This window comes from Protopterus annectens, chromosome 1.part1, assembly GCF_019279795.1.
Source record: "Protopterus annectens isolate FY-2018-M chromosome 1.part1, PAN1.0, whole genome shotgun sequence".
NCBI lineage: Eukaryota > Metazoa > Chordata > Ceratodontiformes > Protopteridae > Protopterus > Protopterus annectens.
In genome coordinates, this window is record NC_056726.1 from 1,874,184,515 (window position 1) to 1,874,206,018 (window position 21,504).

Genomic DNA, 21,504 nt, shown 5'->3' on the forward strand with positions numbered 1-21,504 from the left:
CAAAACCCCACTTCAGGCCAGTCTCTTCTATGGATTTAAATTTTTTTTTTCCTTTGGAAAACTCTGCTGTTGGTCGCAGTTATGTCAACCAAGCAGATTTCAGAAATTACGTGCATTGTCATCTATTTCACCATACTTAATTCACAAGAGTAGGGTCACCCTGACAAGTCAGTACATCCTGTATTCTGAGAGTAACATCAGAGGGTTACCTAAATCAACCAAAATGATTAAGGCCAGAATTAGATCAGCCACTATCTCACAGTCTTCCTGTGTAACAGTTTCATCGCTGTCCTTATAACAGTCCAAGTAGCCCCAACCTTTCTCATGCTCTTCATTGCTTTACTACTCGGTCTTAAATGTAACAATACTTTCATAGTTGCCCTACTACTAACATAGGTTCATAGGTTCATAGGTTCATACTAGGCTATCTGCCCGAGGGCATTTACAAGCCTAGCCCATCGTTTTGTGGCTTACGCCACCCCTTTAGTATGGGGAACTATACCCATTATTTTGCTGTGCCTCTGTCGAGCAGTGACACTGAGGTAATCCCTGGGGTATATCTGCGATCTCCCATCCATTGGTCAAGATTTCTCTTGAACAAGGCCAGCGAGGTGCTCTGCCTCACATGTACCGGGATTTTGTTCCACAGCATAGGGAGTCTTTGGGTGATGAATCTATCCCTCCAGCACGCCCTATTAATAGCCGTGTCAAGGTTTAAGTCTCCCGCCCTTGTGGCTCTGATGGATCTAGATTTTTGAGGTGAAGCATATTCATCAAATCTGGGTTTGACATGGCCTTGTATGTTAGGCAAAGGTCACCTCTGAGCAAGCGGTAGCGACTGAATAGAGCTGGAGTTCTTTCAGTCGGGCAGCATAGGACAGATTTTTGAGACCCTTTATCCTTTTGGTGAGGAACTTTGTGGCCTCTCCAGCTGCTGCAAGTGTCGGGTCAGATACATTCCGAATGGGGCATTGTACTCAATCATTGGTCTGATGAGTGATGAGTAAAGGGAGACTATGACCTCCCTTGATCTAGATGAGAATCCCTTCATGATAAGGTGGGCAATGTAGAAGGTCTTCCTAACTACTTTAGCTACATGGGTGTCGAATGACAGACTACTATCAACCTGGGTCCCCAGGTCCCTGATAACTTCTTCTGTGCTCAGTGGATTGCCACCTATTTGGTAGCTAGGGGTAACCTTGTTTTTCCCGAAGGGTATGACTATGCATTTTTGGCATTTAACTTTAGGCCGTGGCTCTGGCACCAGTTATCCGCTTCTGTGAGACCCTTCTGAAGGATATCTGTGTCAGATGTGTTTTCTACTATGGCCCAGTTTGCAGTCATCTGCAAACTTTGTCAGCCATAACCCTCCTGTGTTTGCTTGTACTGGAAAATAGATGCCAAACAAGAGTGGGCCCAGGACTGAGCCCTGTGGGACACCACTTGTGACAGGCTTTGAGTCTGACATGGCGCCAGCAGCTCTGACCCTGTGGGTTCTGTCACTCAGCCAGTTTGCAACCCATCTTGTGATGTATGGGTTGACATTTAAGCTGATGAGTTTTTCAATGATACCCGAATGGGGTATTGTATCAAGGCCTTAGCCAGATCGAGGTAGGCTGTATGGACTGCCTTTCCTCATCAATGGCTTTGGTGACTGTTTCAAAAAGTCAACCAAGTTTAAAAGGCATGATCTGCCTTTGACAAAGCCAAACTGGGTTGGATCCAAAGTCTGCAAATTCCTATGTCTTTATTTATGAGGTCCATTATGATCCTCTCCATGGCTTTGCAGATAAGGCTTGTCAAGCTAATGGGCCGGTAATTTCCAGGGTCGGTGGAGGCACCGCCTTTGTGAAGTGGTACCACAGTTGCAGTGCGCCACTCCCTGGGTACGTATCCAGAGGTAAGACTTTGATTAAACAGCTGTCCTAGCTGTGGGTTTAATTCCTCATTGAGTTCATGGAGCACACAGCCGGGACACCATCAGGTCCCATGGATGCTGTGTTTTTGCTTTGGAGAGAGCAGTTCTCTCTTGGGCGCCGGAGATGTGTGGGGGCGGCAATCGTTTGGTATAGATATCTCTCCTTTGGGGAGGGGAGAAGTTTGCACTGAACCTGTCAGCCAGTATGTTGGCAATGTCTATAGGATCAGTAATCTTCACATCATTTTGGACTAGTTTGAGCATATCTGGGAGTTTCCTCCCAGGTTTCTAACATGGCTAAAGAAGGCCTTATGATTGTCTTTTGAGTCTTTAGCTATTTTTCTCTCAAATTTGCTTTGGATGATTTTATGAGAGCTCTAAGTTTTTACTTATAGTGATCAAGGGTGTCTTACCTTTTAAGGATTTTGCTCTATCTTGTAGTAGCTTCCTCCTTTTGTTGTAGAGTTTGTTTATGGCTGGGGTCCACCAGACTGGACGCTTGCCTTTGGTACAAAGAGTCTTTGTTTTGCTTGGGATTGCCTTATCCATGCAGTCCTGCAGGTGCTGGTAGAAGGCATTTGTAAGTGATTCAGCGGCTTGAGTACTGTTTTCCGCCGGCTCGGGGGCCTTAAAGGAGACCACACTAGTCTTTAGAAGTGTGAAGTCGGCTTTTGAGAAGTTCTTTACTGTGGTCTTTTATTTCTGGTGGGGTGGGATGAGGACCTCCAGCGAGATTAGTTTGTGGTCTGATCTCACCAGTGAGGGGTACACCTCCGGTGTTGAACATTGTGCTCCCATGTTCGTGATGATGAGATCAAGTATGTTATCTCCTCTTGTGGGGATGGTGACTAGTTGTTCCATGGCATTTGAGTTTATGAATTCCAGGAACTTTTGGGCTAGGGTGTTTGGGCTTGAGTAGTGTTCCCAGTCTATATTAGGGTAATTGAAGTCACCTAGTATGATGGTGTTTGGTGATACATTTATCCCTCTAGTGTTTTCAGGAAGGCCATGTGAGGTTCCTGAGTTTGTGAGGGTGGCCTGTAACATGCTACAATTTGCAGAGCAGTCTTGCCTATGGTTAATTGCACCTGGATGGTCTCCGATGCATCGTGCGTTGCCACCAGTCTTGAGGTGTGGGTGTCCTTGATGAATATGGATACCCCTCCTTTCTTGGTATTGTCCAGATTTTGGGGCCGGAACGCATGATATGAGGTAAAACCTGATAGCTGGGGTGCTCTCAGGAGCCTTGAACCAGGTTTCTGTCACAGCACAGACATCGATGTTCTCCATACTGAGAAGGGCCTCGAGTGCGTGCATTTTGAGATTTAGACTTCTGGCATTGAGCAGCATTACCCTTAGTTTTTTTCCTTTTTGTGTTCTAGGGTGGTAGGTTTAGAATTTGAGCCTTGCCTAAAAAGGCACTATGGGGGTGGCAAGAGCCTTTGCCAATATCCGAATCCCAGGGTGACAGGTGCAAGCCGTCCCTTGCGAAGCAGCGTGGCTTGTCCAGCATGTCATCCCAGGCAGACAGACACTGGATCCCCTTTGAATGACACCAGCGTTTAAGCCAATTGTTAAAGCTGATCATCTTATCTCTGTATTGTGGCATCATTCTTGGTGAAGGTAGGATACTGCTCAAGGTCAGGGTCATACCTGTCTGGGCTACATAATCAGAGAGCTCCTCAATGTCTCTTTTCATGTAGTCCAAGGAGGTACGTCTCAGGTCGTTTACACCAGCGTGGACGATGACTGAATCATATTTGTACCTGCTGTTGAGAGACCTGAGTGCTTGCGTTATGTGGCGGATTCTAGCGCCCGACAGGCAGCTTACTGTGACCTTCTCCTTACTCAGTCTGGTGTGCGGACGCCAGTGTGTCTGACTATGGAGTCACCAATGACTAGTGTGTCTGGCATTGTGTTTGGCCTTAAGGGCTGTGACTGTTTGACACTCTGACTGTGAGGTCTATGTATTGCAGGTGTTGTGTTCTGAGGTGGTGGTTGTTTGGGTGTCTGCTTTGGTGGCCTCTGCTGTTTTGGTAGATTTTTGATCAGAGCCTCCAGTATGTCTTTGTGTGTTTATGTGTATGATTTGAGGTTGTAATGGTAATATGTGAGACTGGGTCTATAGTGTGTGTGGTAACCTTCTCCTCCTGACTGGTCTTGCCAGTCCTATGTTGAGAGAGCTCAGCCTCCAGTTTGGCCGTATAGTTGCATCTCTCGCATGTATTTGTGTTTTGTGGGAGGAGGAGAGGGTTGTTCTGTGTACATGAGGCAATTGTAACATTGCCTCAATATTCCCAGGTTCACCAGCTGAGCAGGAGAGGACACTAGCAACTGATCCCTCGACATGCTAGAAGGAATAGACAAAAAACTTAAAAAAGATTCCGGGGGACGTGGGTGACCGAGAAATGGGGGTTGCCTTTTTGGGGTACTATCTATGACAAGAGTGCCGTATCAAGGTAATAAGTACTGTAGGAGCAACTGCTACGCTTAACAGATAGAGAATAGTCTACTTGGAGTCAAATAGAGATGATCTTTTTAATTATAGGATACGCTGATTAGATCAGTAGTATAGTTCGAGGAAGGTAGTTTTAAGGGAAAATTTGAAGAGTGGACTTTAGGTAGCCGAATAGTTTAAACCTGCTTAACCGGGCGCTGCCCTAGTGTGCAACAGTAGCAACTCAGCTAAATCGGGCTAAATCAAGCTAATGCGTGCTTTAAAGCAGTTGGCTGTATAAGATAGGAAATGACCCAAATTGGCCAACAAACCACAAGTCACTGCCCTAAACCACTCCTCTGGGGACAAATGAAGGAGTTATGGAAATGTGCCCTAGTGGACAATAAAACTACAGTTTCAAGTCAGTAACAACCTCTTCGGGGGGCAGGGAAGCAGCTCAATGTTAGTCACTCGCACTGATAAACACAGAGACCCTCCTTCAGCCCAAGCAAAATGGCCTCACAGAAACTTTCAAACAGTTCAGGAACAGCAAGCCTGTAACTGAACTTTTTAACTCTCAGAAAAGTGGGAAAAAGCAAGATTTTTTTTTTTGTTTGTTTTGTTTTTACAGAGATAGCAGAGGTTCACAAGTAATATCAAGTTATAACAGTGCAGTAAATGACCCCACACAAGAGTGCTAGGTCAAGGACAGAAAATATGCAAGTTTTAAGAAAAAACGATTTAAAATTAAGTGCAAACAGGAAATTCAGCAAACAGCTTTTGGTTGTGCTCTAAATACAGCTACTAATACAGAAATCAAGTTTAACAAGCCAGAAAATGCTCAAGCTAGGCAGCTATGCAGAAAAACTTAGCAAATAAACAGAAAAAATACTGAAAATCTCAAAAGTGGGTCCCTTCTCTGAGCGTTTTTTCGCCTTGGAGGGTGCTTCACCAACAGCCAACAAGCCTGAAAAGACGCTCAAACCACGAGGCAACTAGGTTTTAAGAGAGGAAGATGAAGGAGTTATGGAAATGACCCCTAGTGGCCAATAAAACTACAGTTTCAAGTCAGTAACCACCTCTCCGGGGCAGGGAAGCTGCTCAATGTTAGTCACTGCCACTGATAAACACAGAGACCCTCCTTCAGCCCAAGCAAAATGGCCTCACAGAAACTTTCAAACAGTTCAGGAACAGCAAGCCTGTAACTGAACTTTTTAACTCTCAGAAAAGTGGGAAAAAGCAAGATTTTTTTTTTGTTTTTGTTTTTTACAGAGATAGCAGAGGTTCACAAGTAATATCAAGTTATAACAGTGCAGTAAATGACCCCACACAAGAGTGCTAGGTCAAGGACAGAAAATATGCAAGTTTTAAGAAAAAAACGATTTAAAATTAAGTGCAAACAGGAAATTCAGCAAACAGCTTTTGGTTGTGCTCTAAATACAGCTACTAATACAGAAATCAAGTTTAACAAGCCAGAAAATGCACTATATTTTTTATTATCAACCACTCTCTTCCCTTTCTAATATTTCCATAGTTAAGCTTCCTCTTCTTTTCATAATGTTAATTGCTATAAATCACAGGTAATATTACAGCATCTTCTGCAGTGTTATATATGTCTTGGCTATATAATAGCCTGTGTTTATTTCTAATGAGTGTTCACAATTGTGTATACCTGTGCAAGCTATGTGCATGTTCTGTTTCTAAATAATTTTATGTAAGCTTTTGTAAAACTTTTTCTCTCTTATGTACACCTACCTGTATTTTTGCATTCTTGTATCATGCAACTGTATTTTACTTGTATGTTAAAAGTAGTGTTAAATTTGGAGCTTTTCTCCTTGGGTCTCTGCTGAAAAAGGATCCAGTGTTTATTTTCATCCAAGTCAACATTTGGGTTGTTGGACTTTCCCAGTAAACAAAGACAAATAAAGTACATGTTCACAGACAGCTTAGATTGTACCTCCACAGAACCAGACCATTCAGATAGTATCATTTCTTCATTTGCTTTGCCAATAAAAAGGGGGGGGGGGCAAGAAAATCTCTACGTAGATGTAATTCAGATGGTTTACTAATTGTATATTTTTTGTACTCTTACAGAAATAAAACATTACCATCTAAACTAAGAGTTTATTCCACCATATCTGTTTTTAATCTCCACTGCCTTTTTTCAGAGGTTCCTGTTTGGAAGAAAATTGTGCTGCAGCAACATGGTCTGCAGTGCATACCTTTGCCAAACATAAATTGGATGTCATATCTAGGTCTGAAACCTTCGTTGGAACTACAGTTGTGAAAGATATCGTGTCATGATGCCACCCAGGAAACTGGTAGCTTGAGATTTTGCCCTACAGCCACATTGGATGGGGATGTATGGATGGGACTAGATGAAATAGGATGTGGAAGCTATGTACTTTCCGTAATGCTTGATCGTTTTCATCCTAGTCCATCCAATACAATATCACTTCTCTATGCCAAATTGCCACTTCATTTCAACAGACTTGCAGACTAGTTAATTTGGAGCCTTCTTTCTTACTTTCTACTTGGTCCATAGTGTAAGCCTTTTCTGAATGGCAGACTCATTCTGAGGTTAGTGAGGATACATGGGATTTATGGGGGGGGGGGTCTGAAGGAGCTCAACTCAAGGAGTACTAGGTGATTGCCATATTGAATCTGACAGGTGGCTTGGTACCCAGCAGTTATATTGCACAGACTAAGATGAGAAAGATCCAACATTATGGTAAGTACATAAATTTGTTTATTCCATAGAATGTCTTCATTCTGCATGCAGCTCCTATTCCATGTACCTCTTCACATTGTCTTTTTTTTAACCTTAATAAAACATTTAACTGTAAAAGAAAGTATGAAAGCAATGTCTTCATCACCAGAAGGGAACATTTCTACTTCAGGCTGTTGATGCCCTAAAATAGCTAGGACTTGGAGGCCTGTTTTGATGTGATTGCATTTGAATGAATTTGCCCTAGTGGCCTAGCCAAACAAAATTCACAGTGGTGGCTCTGAAAACAATCCTTCATAACAAAGAACTCTACTATGGCAGCCCTGAACACGAAGACATCTTCATATAACAAAGAACTCCACTATGGCAGCCCTGAACATGAAGACATCTTCATATGACCAGATCAAAGTATTTTTTCTTTTACTCCAGGTTGCTTATTCTCATTTTCAGGTTGCATCTCCATCTCAACCATTTGGCTGTCTACAATCCTGAGCGTATTTACCAGATATTTGGCTTTCGTAATGTATACCTCATGAAACAGCAAAGCACTGTTTTATTTACCTTGATGACTGACCCTTATTTGCCTTGAGCATAGTGGCTCTGGACCTGTTACTCTGCTATTTCAATGTAGTCATATGTCTCCACTCACAAGAGTAACAGCAAAATTCAAGAAGTTCTCCCTTTCTCCAGCTTAAAAAGTAATTCCCTATGGGCACTTGTAGAATGAGTCCAAGCAAAAATTTTAACTCGAGAAAGAGAAATAGTTTACATGCAAGCGGTGAAAAAGTCTGTTTACATCCTCCAGTCACAGTAGTACCAGTTCCTCAAAGCTGTAGGATACATGTCCTTTTACTTTCTGCTAGTTCTTTTTGCAAGACTGCACATCATATTGCCTCAGTCTGATGTCAAAAACATTTGGAATTGATAAATACACTCTAGAAATAGCATTTCTAATACTGTCATCAGTAAAGGAGTTTATCTGGTGGTGGGATGCTGACAACCAGTAGCATAGGTGGGCCAAAATGTTGAGGGCACGATCAAGGACTCTGATCTTAAGTAATAGTGCATACTGGCTTTTAAATGCCAGTATTGTGTCTCCAGCAAAAGTTGAGCTGTAGCACTCTGCATGTGCTATAACTGTAGCAACTACCTGTTACAAATGTAGCGAGTGGTTACTACCATTAAAAAGAAAATAAAAAATGTTTTTTTTTTTTTTTTTTTTTTTTTAAGATAAATCTGATCACACTAGTACTTACGTGCCTGTTATAAACTGCCTGCTACTTTAAAAGGAGCAAAAGTTTTTTTTTCCTTTTAGAGAGAATAGCATTTATGTGTCAGAATATGACACCCACATTTAACATTTGTACACTTTTTTATGCTCATATTTACCAGCTGACTCTAGGTTTGTTTAGATTTTACTTTTTTCCCTGCTTGTACTTTTCTGCTAGTACATGAAAGCAGGCTGTTTTAGCGTAGTGTAGTTAAATCATCCAAAACATTAAACAGTTGTGTCCCAGTGCCATCACAAGGGAATGTGACTTGATCACCGTTATGCTTTGTGTAGGGGAAAGTTATGGGAATCCAACCCAAATCTGCTGGAGATAAGAGAGGAGAGGTTGGTATAATGGTTAAGGTTGTTTGTACAGTGTACAGGGTTTGATTCTCTCCTTTAAAAGGGAAATTAGCTGGCTAGGCTTAACATGGCCCACAAGGGCATCTAGCCTATTTCTTACCTATGAAGAACATCGACATTTGTGCAGTGACAGAGACCTAGTTCAAAGCTCCAGAGAGCACCCCTGCATTACTAGACTATAATTCAGACCACACCTTTTGACCACCTAACTTGGACCGAACCAATAAAGGTGGAGGCGTGCCCATATTCATTAAGGACATCCACACCTCCAGGCTAGTTGCTCAACGTAATGCATCCAAAATTATCCAAGTGCAGCTAACACTGGGCAAGACTGCAATCCAAGTTGTAGCTTGTTACAGATCCCCCACCATGCCTCAGGATTCCCACTCTGCATTTCTTAAGATACTGGAAAATATTCAGGTACAACCCAATACCTTAATTATGGGTGATTTCAACTATCCCACCATCAACTGGGAAAAATACTCGTGTACCAACTCATTGGCTTAACGTTTTCTGGAATTCATAAATTCCAGTGCCTTGGATCAGCTTGTCCACACCCCCACCAGGGGCAGCAGTATCCTGGACCTGGTCATTACCAGTATGGGTAACCGGTGTTCCACGCCAGAGGTCAGCTCCTCGCTGGTCATGTCCGATCACAAGCTAATCACCCTAGACATCCATATCCCACCCCCACCCCCCATTAAGGAAACCACCATCAAAAACTACTCCAAAGCCAACTTCATGCTTCTTAAAATAGAAGTGGCAAACTTCATGACACCCATGCAGACGGAAAATAGAGGTATGACTGCTGAATCTTACACAAATGCACTGTATAAGCACATAAACGAGTGCATTGTCCGTGCCATCCCCAACAGAACCAAGACGCTATCCTCCAAAAAAAAGTAAGCCAATTTGGTGGTCTCCTGCCATAAACAAACTCTACAACAGAAGGAAGAAGCTGTTGCAAAAAAAGAGTAAAATCCCAAGATTCGAGGAATTCCCTGGTCAGCCTCAGCAAGAAGCTGAGATCCCTCATAAAATCCTGCAAAGCCAGTTAAGAAAATAAAATCGCCACTGATTCCAAAGACAACCACACAGTATTCTACAACTATGTCAAGAATCTCAGTGGCAACACTCAGATCTACTCTGAGCTACAGCACAATGGCACTAAATATACAGAACCACCCGATATTGCCAGTATCCTGGCAGATAGGTTTATTGCTAACTTTACCCCCCCCCCCTCACAATCCAAAGAGCCCATCTTGATACCGGACAAATGCAAAGCCCCTTGTAATCACGTATGAACAAGTAAAGATCGCACTCTCCAAAGCCAAGGACACAGCATCCATGGGACCAGACAACATCCCAGGCTGCGTACTGCACGAACTTCAGAACGAACTGGCACCCCACCTAAGAAGCATGTTCCATCATAGCCTCACCTCAGGTTATGTGCCTACTGAATGGCGCACAGCGATGGTTATCCCACTTCACAAAGGGGGTGCCACCACAGGCCCTGGAAACTACCACCTCGTTAGCCTGACAAGCCTGGTCTGCAAGGCCATGGAACATATGTTGGAGCTTATAAACAAAGACGTAGATAACCTCAAAACCCTGGACCCCACTCAGTTTGGGTTTGTAAAAGGTAGATCATGTTTACTAAACCTGATTGATGACTTTGAAGCAGTCACTAGAGCCGTAGAGGAGGGCAAGGTAGTGCAGACAGCCTATCTTGACCTCACCAAGGCTTTCAATACCATCCGCCACTCTGGAATTATAGATAAATTCACTAAATTGGGCATAAATCCCTATGTCACAAGGTGAGTGGGCAACTGGCTCACTGACAGAACCCACACAGTAAAAGTAGCCGACTCCCAAGTCCGACTTCAGACTAGTGATGTCTGGAGTACCACAGGGTTCGGTCCTGGGTCCTCTCCTGTTCAGCATCTACTACTCTGAAATGCAGACCAACACAGAAGGTCTGTGGCTAACAAAGTTTGCAGATGACTGCAAACTGGGAGCCATAATAGAATCACCTAATGATGTAAACATTCTACAAAAGGGCCTCTCAGAGACAGATGCTTGGTGTCAGAGTCATGGCCTCAAGCTCAATGCCAAGAAGTGCATTGTCATCCCCTTTGGGAAAAACTCGGTACCCATGAACTACCACATAGGCGGTAGCTCACTAAACACTGAAAGTGTGATGAGACCTCGGGACACAGGTGGACAGTAGTCTCTCCTTTGATAACCACATCACCACAATAGTCTGGAAATCCTTCTGTGTGGCGCATCTCATCACAAAAGGGTTCTTTAGAAAAAAGGATGTCATTCTTCCTCTCCACAAATCCCTCATCAGACCCATTAGAGAGTACAATGCCCTGTTTGGCATGTATCTCACAAGACACCTACAACAGTTGGAAAGGCCACAAGAATACCTCACTAAGAGGATTACCAGCCTCAAACAGATGCCATACGCAGACTGTCTAAAAAAACTCCAGCTCTACTCCTTCACATATCGTCTACTCAGAGGCGATCTCTGCCTAACATACAAAGCTATGTGAAACCCTGAGCTGTTGGACATGCTACACTTAAAGAAATCCCAATCTCTGCAAACCACACGCTCCAGGGACCTAAACCATGTCACCACAATAAACAGAGCATGCTGGAGGGATAGATTCCTGTCCCAGAGACGTCCCATGCTCTGGAACAAACTACCCATTTATGTCAAGCAAAGCTCCTCATTGGCCCTCTTTAAGAAATATCTTGATGACTGGATGCGAAATAGAAAATTCACCCTGGGGATCACTTTTGCGGCACTGCTTTACAGGGGTATAGGAAAATAATTTTCTCGGGTTGTGAAAGCCAGGGAACCTTTTTGGCTAGGCTTATATAGGCCCCAGGGCCGATAGCCTAGTACACCTACCTGTGAATCCTATACCGAAACTATTCACAGCTTAGTAAAAGCAGATTATAGTTAGGCCATACTTAGCAGTCCTAGAGTGTTTGGCAGTTTAGCACAAGTGGTTAAAGCTCTGAACTGCCCTTGTGTTCTATGTTGTAGTCCTGGTTTGGGATCCTTCAGTATTTTAAGCAAGTCAGGTAACCTAACAGCGCTTCATAGTTTCTGTGGAAGAAACCGTTAGGAGTAGTGGACTTAAACCTGGTTAGCAAAATGAATAAAAATGTTTTCTATACTTTGATCAAGCTTCAGATTTGAAGTTAGTGTTGGAGCACAGATAAGACTGGAAAAAGATCTGAATGGATGAGAATATCTGTAGTCAGCATGTGTATTATGAGACCGCCTCAGTGCCACAGATGGATTTCTGCCTTAAATGTTAACACAGATTATTGGGGTCTATATCAGAACATCGAAGTATTAAAACTTTGAATGTTCTGATATAGAACACTATTCAGCGAACGCTAAGAATAGCGAAGCTGCAGAACAGCAAATTCTTTCCTTGGGAAAGAATTTAGTTGGCCGTTTCTGTGGCTTCGCTATTCTTAGCAGTGTGGTGGAAAGTTACAGGTTGGGTTCAGGTAAGTGTGTGATTGTTTGTACATTAGGGTTAGGGGCGGGTTAAGTGAGTTAGGGTTAGGGAGCGGGTTAGGCATGTGTGCAATAGTGACAGACTTTAGGGTTTGGGTTAAAGTAAATGGGTAGATAGTAGTGTATGTTTAGTTTAGTGTAGCATTAGATGTAGAAAGTGTGTGTGTGGTTGCTGTTTGTTTGATGTGCTTGTGTTGTGTGTGTGTGTGTTTCGGAGCAGCAAATTTTTTCCATGGGAAAAAAAATAGCTGTTCTGAATGTTCCATATTTTCATGTTTAGATATTTTGGGGTCGATGAAATAGCGTTCGCTATTTTCATCTTTCAATAACGTGATATAAACGTGATTATTGGACAGAGTACAGTATTAGAAAGGTATCTAAGTAATGTGCTTGCTGGGGAAGGGGACACTGGTTCTTTGCATTGGCCTCTGGCAGAAGTTTGAAGTGCAGCAGACTTGAGAGAGGGAACTGAAGGAGAGAGGTTTTGTTGAAAGTCTCGTGATTGTATTAGAAAGCAGTTGTAACATATTGTATTTGGACATCCATGTTTGAAGGAAGAATAAAAAGGACTTTGTGCTAACAGGATCTTGGCCTCTTGGTTCACTGTCAGAGTCCATGGGTTTCCTTATTTGTTGCCAAGACAGAACTGCAGCACACCAGGATAAAGTTAGATGAATGTTAATCAAGCAAAGGATTTCTTGTTTATGATGGGTTATGTTTGATCACTTAAAGTGGGGGTATTTTTTATTTATTTATTTGTTTTTTTTTTGTTTTGTGATAGGGAGGTCAGAACATGAATAAGGTGAATCATTTAGGAATTGAGCCATGGACAAACTGAAAATGTAGCTGACTTCTGGGGGGGTAACAATGTGTATGCGTGTATATGTAGAGAGGCAGTGTTTACGACCAAATTTTTCCTTTTTCTTTTGTTTGCAGATGTATGACTCCAGCTCAGGCTGACCTTCAGTTCCTGGAGAATGCCAAAAAGCTTTCCATGTATGGTGTTGACCTTCATCAAGCTAAGGTAGATTTTATTAGATATTTTATGAAAGGGGAGATTGCACAACATTATTTTCTGTTATTTACTGAACTGTATGATGATTGACCTTATTGCGTACAGTTGTGCATGCGTGTCAGTATTTGTCACAACTAATTTATTCACAGTTGAATAACTAATGGTCTGCATGAAAAGCTTTGGTTCCTTTAATTAATTTGTACAACTTTTATTACACCTGTGTTACTTTTGAAGTAATTTAGGATATCTCAACTATCACAAGCAGCTCATTGCCATGAAATGAAGCAGATCTGATCTCAAAGTAATTGGCCTGCAGCAAAAATTTAGAATTTGATTACACAGGCAGCAAAGCTATGCAACACAGAACTCTTTTCCAGGCTACTAACCCGTACACCGTACTTCTGTAATGCACTGACCACATAGAGTAATTCAGTTTCAACTCTTTAAGAAAGAATTTGATTATACACTAGATGCACCTGTTTCATGGAGGAAGTACCTCTGAATTAAAATCTTATTTTTGGTGTCTTTTGATGTTTTTCTTATCTGTTATGAACCCGATTTTCTTTGTTTAACATTGTGTTTGCATTTTTTTCTTAGTGGTTATTTATCTCATCATTCCGTCATGCAGGCTTTAGGACTTGTCACTGTCATGGCTTCCAGTCAAAAGTACCCTTGAGGCTAACAGGTTTTCATCAGAGACAAACACCTTAACGTTTTGGATACCCTTCAGAATTCCCACATGTATTCTGTTGCCGGGGGTGGGGGGGTAGAAGACTACCTGACATTGGAGAAGCTCTAGTATTTAGTGCAGGAGCCTTATACATTTCTTCTTGATTAGGAAAATCAGTACACCCAAAGAAGGTTGAGAAGTCTGATGGTCCTTCCTCCTACTGTACCTAAAAATCTGACAGTCTGCAAAATCTCATAGAGCATAAGACTGAAACTAAGGTGAGCCTTGTGTTCAGTTTCTTGGCTCTTCTGCTTAGAGACCTGAGACCATTTTCTTAGCAGGTTCTTTTCCTTTTCCAGGGCACAAGCTTTTCTTGTCCCTTTTTTTATCCTTCCTTCTACCAATGTGGTATACCATGTTATGATATTTTATCAAATGTTTTGAATGTTGAATGATACATCATCGACATCCAAGACATCAAAGCGGGGATGGGGGGGGGGTCATCCTAAACAGCTTCTTTTTTTTTTTTGCAAAGGACAAATCATGTTGCCTACCCAGTGTGGAGGTTTGTGCCCCCACACCCCCTGCTAATTATATATACTGTATCTGAGCTCGCATTACAGCTGGAAAAAGGCCAGTTCCCTGACCTTAACTGTACCACAGTCAGACACTGTAGGTTTTCCCTTCATTTCTATAGGTCAGTGTTTAAGTTTTGAGGTTTTATTTGACATTTACAGCTGTTTGAGAGATTGTTATACACCTGTAGTATTCTCCTGTACCAACATAGATTGGTTATGACATATGGGGAGTTGTTATAAAAAAAAAAAGCTGGAGTCCAGTCTCATACTGGACATAAGATCACAGCAAGACCAGAATTGTTTTTTATTCATGTCACAGCATTAATCCCTTTCTTCCAGTATCTGTTGGCACTTGGATCACATGGTGGTTCAAAAGTGTCCCACCAGCACCTTTTTCTATTTATGTCAACTCACTGAAAGCCAGTTTGGCAAATGCTTCCACAAATATGTAGTTCTTATCAGTATTGATACTGTTTCCTCCACAACCTTATGCATAGATGCATGCAAGGGGTGCCCCATCCCCCACACTCTCACTGTTGTAGAGCGACTGAGAAAACACAACCAGGTCTGATATGTGTTCATTTGAGTGTAGCTCTTAATAGAAGGCTTCTGCATTCCAGCCACAGTCACCCTTTCTCCCTCCCCCTCCACTTTGATGATCTCCATTCCCCAGTAGGTAGTCCATAATCCACTCACATATGTGGGTCATCCTAATAGGTCCAGGAAGACTGCAGTTTTCCTTTGCAGACTTGTACATAATTAGGAAGCCCCAAAACAATCTGCAGAAGCTAAAACATTGAGATCAGCCCTCCCAAGTTTAACTAGAAAAAGATATTGGTAAGGAGGACAGGGCAGCTTCCCTTCCCTCACCATCAGATAAACATAAATTTGTTGTAGGTTTTAAATTGATACAAAAGGGGATGGTGGAAGAGATAATTGGATTCAGTTTCATTCTGCAAAGACGGCTGTTGAATGTGTGTAAAAGAATGGAGCAACCCTCTGTGGTCATATCTCTGATAGACACTTTTCAAAATATTGTGAGCTATGTGTGGAAACACCACAACATCATGGCCTCACTGCCCAAGAAGACCGACATAACTCTCAACCTCTTAGCATAAAAAATCTTGGCAAAGCCAAAAATATGGGGGAGGGGGGCAAATAGGGCCAGATTTTAAATATTGCTATTATAAACTTAGAGAGTTGTTAGAATAACAGAATTTGTGTAGCATTAATTTCCTGAAGGGTATGAAGTCTGAAACTTAAATGTATGTCATTATTTATTTATTTATTGACATTTGTTAACCGGGTTGGTCCAGCTGGGCTTGTGGCTCATTTTCAGTGGTGACCCGAGGAGGAAAGCTCCAAAAAAAAAAAAGACGTGATTTAATTCCTTATTGATTTGCCAGAAACTCTCAATTTTTATGAGGGACAGAACAAAAATGTTAAAAGTCTGGCATTCTGCGAAAATCTGGATAGTTGAGAAGTCTGAAGGCAGACCATATTTTCTGGCCTCCTAAGGAGTATTTTTTATGAGCAGAAACTCTCAAGCTAGTTGTCACTGTTACAGTTGTAGCTATGAAAACCCACCATTACTCCTGAATTTCTAGCTGTCCATCTCCAAGTCAGTGGATCATGGGCTCTGTATAGAACTGGAAAGGGAGTGTTTCTGTCCTCAGCTGTATTCATAAGGGTTTCAAGTTATTGACTGAAATGCTATATTTTTAGTAAATCTTGTTGGATGAGGTATACAGTTCAGTAGAAGAAATGGTTAAGAATATCCTTAAAGACTCAGTGGGGGGGGGGGGGTGAAGCTCAAACATCTTCTGCTTCAGCCATTCACAGCCTAATGATCCACATTGCATATGGGCTGCTAGGCTGTGAGGTGTGGCATAGCCATGTGCTGGCACTGCTGATTATGTCTTACCTCATTTACAAAGGACATCAAGGTGCTCTTTATGACCCTTCCACCCCACAATTCTCCTCACACATTTTTTTATGGATTGCATGGAGACGTTTTCCTGGTGTAACTTACAGCAGTTTATATAAATAGCAGGGGGTGCAAGGGGGTTTATATTTGGTCTAAAATGAAAGCTTTTTTTTTCATTCACTGTTTGAAATATTTGTTTTTTGATAGTCATTGATGGAAGTCATTGATGGATGGATAGATTGTGTATATAGTTACATTGGTTTGTTTTTGGTTATTTCTTTCCTAGCATTTTACCTTTCAGGGCTGTGGCCTCCCTTCTTGAAGCAAGAAAGCCCTGGAGCATTTGGCACCCAAACTGTGCCTGACATAGCTCTGCTCAAACCAATGGCAGTTTGGGCATGTGGATGGTGTCCTAAAGCTTTGAAAGCTGAGCAGTGGTCATATCCTGTTCAAGGACCTAATTCTAAATAGCCTAGGTTATTGCAGCAGTAAACCATTAGAAGAACATATTTTGTTATAAGTTACTTGCAGAACTATACGTATTTTTCATCCAGCTATTCCTAAGTACTCATTGAATTTTCCTACATTGTATTGGCCCTTTTACCTTAAACAAATTTTGCAAGCAACAACAATACAGGCAAAATGGAAATAAAAGAAACTATGGGCCTGGGCGTCTGAGTTGCAAAATCAACATTAGAGATCCTTTGAACATGATACGTTATGCTGTAGCAGTCACCAGTAGACTTATTCATCATCTCTTCCCCCCAACACCCCATTCTGTCCCCTAAGAGGATGCTTTTCTGATGTTTATCTTAATTGTTTCACATGATGTCAGGCATGTGCATCAGAGAAGCAGTATTCCTAGGTTATACAATGGTCTTGTGCAGCTGCAGTCACTGAGCCTATTCCAACTGCCCTTACAAAATCTGATTAACTTGTTGCTGCCTTTAATTCAGCAGGTGCTGACCCGACAAACAGTGTAACTAATTATCCTGGTACCAAAGGAGGATGTTCAGTGAAGACCACATTTAGATTTCATCAGTCTGAGTTAGTTTGTTGAGACAAAATGTTGAAATGTTCACCATACTTCCTGTCTTGTTGTGTGCATAACACATTTTTATTGACTATAGCCATACAGGATGCCCAACTGGACATCCCCATGCAAGAGTCTTGTCTCAAGTTTCATTCAGAAGGGGCTGTTTTTACCAGTTAACCTTCATGAAATAAGACTTTCAACTGTACCCAGACTATTCAACAAATGCCCAGCTCTGCTGTTTACCAATTCATATGTAATGAAGTTCACATCTTCCTTTATCTGGATGATTACCTGATTTCTGGCACACACCTTTAAAATTGTGTACCCTGCAGTTTAGGAAACTCTTCAAAGTTTTCAGTGACTTGTTATATTCCTAAGTCTCAAAAAGTAATATCTGTACCCTTGTGAAGCAGATGCATTTCTCAGGCATTCAGGAGTACCATATTTTCCATGATCACCTTACTGAAGAAAAAGTGCAACTGATAATGGCCCCTTTCCTACAAAAGACACAGCAAAGACATTGGCTATGGGGACATTTCTAAAAGGTCTGGGCTATGTGACATTTTCTAAAGCTTGTGGTAACCAAAAAACTCTTGAGCTTTTCCCTTACCCATAATACACCAACCCTAAGTTCCCTCAAATCTCATTTGCCACTATTAGCAAAAGATGTGGCTGACCATAGCTCTCGAGTGTTTTTCAGATACGTATTATTCTTTAAATTTTCATATTTTCATTTTTATCTTAAATTCTATAACGTTTCAGTCACTTACCATATCTCAAACTATCGTACAGTTCGCACTTTTTTAAAATACTGTTGTTAGTATTTTCCTGTTCTCTATTGATCTATCATACAGTACATACTTCTTAAAGTACTATTGTTAGCATTTCCTTTCTACACTTTGTAGCCCCTTATTGCTATTGCTGGTAGATTTTTCTTTCTTCTTCCTTTCTGTCCTGATTAAAAAAAAAAAGTCTGTTCATACTTAATCTGCCTTTTTATAGTTTTTGGTTATGGCAGAAAAAAGGCCCCACTGGATTTAAAAATATGTTGTGTGGGCACAGACTTCCAATGTCTGATGCCCACACTGTGTGTTTACTGTCTGGGAGTTGTTACATTTTCACGATGATTGTTCCATATGCCAGGGGTTTAACCCCAGGGCACTTGTAGCCAGAAAGAAAAAGCTTATTTTGAAAGGCTTGCTTCCTTCTGTCTTTGGCGAGACTATATCTGGAGATCAGTCTCCCAAAAGTAAACAATCAAAGATTTCATCTCTGAAACCATCTACATCATCCAACCAGTTTCAGAGACTTCCAGGAATCCAGGAAAAGAACCAAGATAGATCCGACCTCACCCTCTGATCTGAAAAAGAAAAAAATTGTTGGACCTGACTTCCTCAGATCTGACAAAAAAGGTATCTGATTTGACTACCTCCAGCCCTATCTCCTCAAGTCTTATTTGTCTACCCAGGGCAAGATACTCACCATCCATGGATCCGGTGCCCTCACCTTTTTTGGAGCATCATGGACCCAGGTCCCCCTATATTGTTTCCACTTGTTTTTCCACAAGTTTGACGGAGGAAGGTTTGGAAAGAGTGGTGTGGAAGAAGTTTGACAGAGGAAGGTGTAGAAAGACTGGTGTGGAAGATCCTGTCTGCACAGAGTCAGATGGATGTCTTACCAGCTCCTACCCTTTCAGGTCAAGAGGTCTTTTCTTTGACCACACCCCCACTGCAAGTTTCTCCTCTGATTCCTTCATCTGTTTGAGTCCCTAGATCTGAACCTTCAGGCTGTGTCTGGCTCAGATCCAAAAATAACATCTTTGGATCTGAAGCTTACTCTGTGTGCTCTTGTTCAGTTGGATCTGGAGGCTGTTGGAGCCGTAGCTTCCTTGTTGGATCCAAGGTGTTGGGAGTCAACTCCAAAGTTGTCGGAGCTGTCTCTGCACCTCGGAGCCTCTCTATTGGATAGCTCGGCTCTGGCTTCTACCTCAGGGGGATTGCTTTCAGAGCGGGGGAAGATGACGGTCCAAAAGTTTCTTTTTGGAGCCGAACTCTTCTCTTTCTCCTGAGTGATCTGCCTTTGAGGTTATGAAGTGAGTTTTTTCTGCCCTTGCAAACCAAACGGCACCAACCCACTCGGATTTTCAGCCTTCCACCTTGATGTGATGTGTCTGTGCTCAGAGCCTTGTCACTCTGCCACAGGGACAGCCATTCCGAGACCCCCAGGCATCCCAGCAGGATATTTCAGTTTCTTCCAGTACCTCCTTGGAGCATCCCACTGAGTAGATCCCTAGGAAGAAGTGTAAGAGGAGCTACTTGGACTCCCTATTGAAGTCAGTCATGGAGAATATGGACTTGGATGAAGGTGAAGGGTCCCCACAATCACCTCCTGAAGATGTCTCATTTGGAGATATCCTTGGGATCCTAAAGCAGAGAGGTGGTTGGACACCCAGCAACCCTTCATCCAAGCAAATGGTATTCCTGGACGCTTTCGGTACTGGGCCTTCTACCTCTTGGGTTATTCTGCCCCCCCCCCGACGAGCTTATTGAATTGGTCTTTCGGCAGGCATGGAAGGAACCAGAGACAGTTGAACCCATACCCAGAAGACCAGACAAGAATATGGCACCATCTTCAGGGAAAGATATTTGGGCTAAAGGAATGCCCGTTGATGCCATCCATGGTCATGGCTGCGGCCACCAAAAGGAACTTGCTGAAGAGAGTTCCAGTGTTCACTCCCCCCCCCCCCCCCAACAGAGTGTCTGTGTTTCAACGACCTTCGCCTTAAGGTCGCTGAATTATTTGGCACACAACTAGGTTGCAGATGGATTTGATTTGGGAACTGTCAAATACCATCTCAGGATCCATGTCTGCAGAGGCCCAATTATCCATGACTTTCCAGTTGGCTACCCTGCAATCTATTTCAAATTCATCCATGAGGCTCATTTCGAACATAGCCAAAGGAACCGCAAGGGCAGTGGTTCAGATATTTCCATCAGGAGGCATGCCTGGATGCGCTTATGTGATTTTGCAGAATCTTTCAAGTCTTTGTTCGTCAGTGCTCCTTTTGATGACGCATCTTTTTTTGGCTCCAATGTGAAAGACACATTATCCAGCTGTGTGAAGGATGGAAAGACCCTATCTGCCATGAGCATACATTTTTCAATCCCTTAAAGATCTTTTTCTAGGAATCAACAGGATGGTTGAAAGATGTTTTTCAAGAAACCCCAGGGTTCTTTCCAGGACACATGTGGAGGAGCTTCCCGCAGGGTCATAGGGGGGAACTCCAGTGGTCTACGTCACCCCAGTGTCAGAGGTGACCTGCAAAACCAGGGATCCACAGATTTTCTTTGACTGACCTTACCAGCACTCATGAAAGGAGGCCCGGTTGTCCACTTCTGGAGGCAGTTGGGGGTCATTTATCTCTGCACCAGAGAACGTGATTTAGACATAAAAGATACTTGGCTGCAGAAGATTATTTCCAGAGTTTATAGAGTACCCTTTTCCCTTCCACTTCCAGTCTCAAGAAAATTCCTGATGTTCCACCCAGTCAGAGGGAAGAAGCAGCATTTCCAATACAAAGGGTGCTAGAAAAAAGTCATCCAAGTGGTCCCCTCCAGGCCAGATAGAATCTGGAACATACTCAAGATTCTTTTTAATGCCAAAGAAAATTGGGGGCTGGAGACCAAGTTTGGATCTCAGCAACTTGAACAAGTCAGTTCGATGGACCAAGTTTTGGATGATCACGGTTCAGTCCATTCTCCATTTTCTGGGCAAGGACAACTGGATGTGCTTGATAGACCTTCAGGATGTGTGCTATCACATAAAGATGAACAGATGATCCAGAAAGTACTTAAGCTTCCAAGTGGGAGCCATTCATTAGCAATTCAAAGTCCTGCTTTTTTGTCTCACCACAGCCCCAAGGGTGTTCACCAGATTTATGGCAGTTGTAGCAGTTCACTTGAGACTGCAAGGATTCCGGGCATCAGTTAATAAGAGCAAGAGATCAGGTTCACCAGAT

The 21,504-nt window shown here is 42.4% G+C and overlaps 1 protein-coding gene across 11 annotated transcripts in view; it reads left to right on the forward strand.

Moving 5' to 3' along the window:
* LOC122812836 (protein 4.1-like) overlaps window positions 1-21,504 on the forward strand; it is a gene marked incomplete at its 3' end in the record, with an annotated part of 3,376,257 nt that overhangs the window by 1,876,578 nt on the left and 1,478,175 nt on the right. For all 11 annotated transcript variants that reach the window (XM_044084885.1, XM_044084929.1, XM_044084895.1 and 8 more), the window contains 1 exon segment: window positions 13,197-13,284. In XM_044084885.1, coding sequence (XP_043940820.1) covers window positions 13,197-13,284 — 88 coding nt within the window.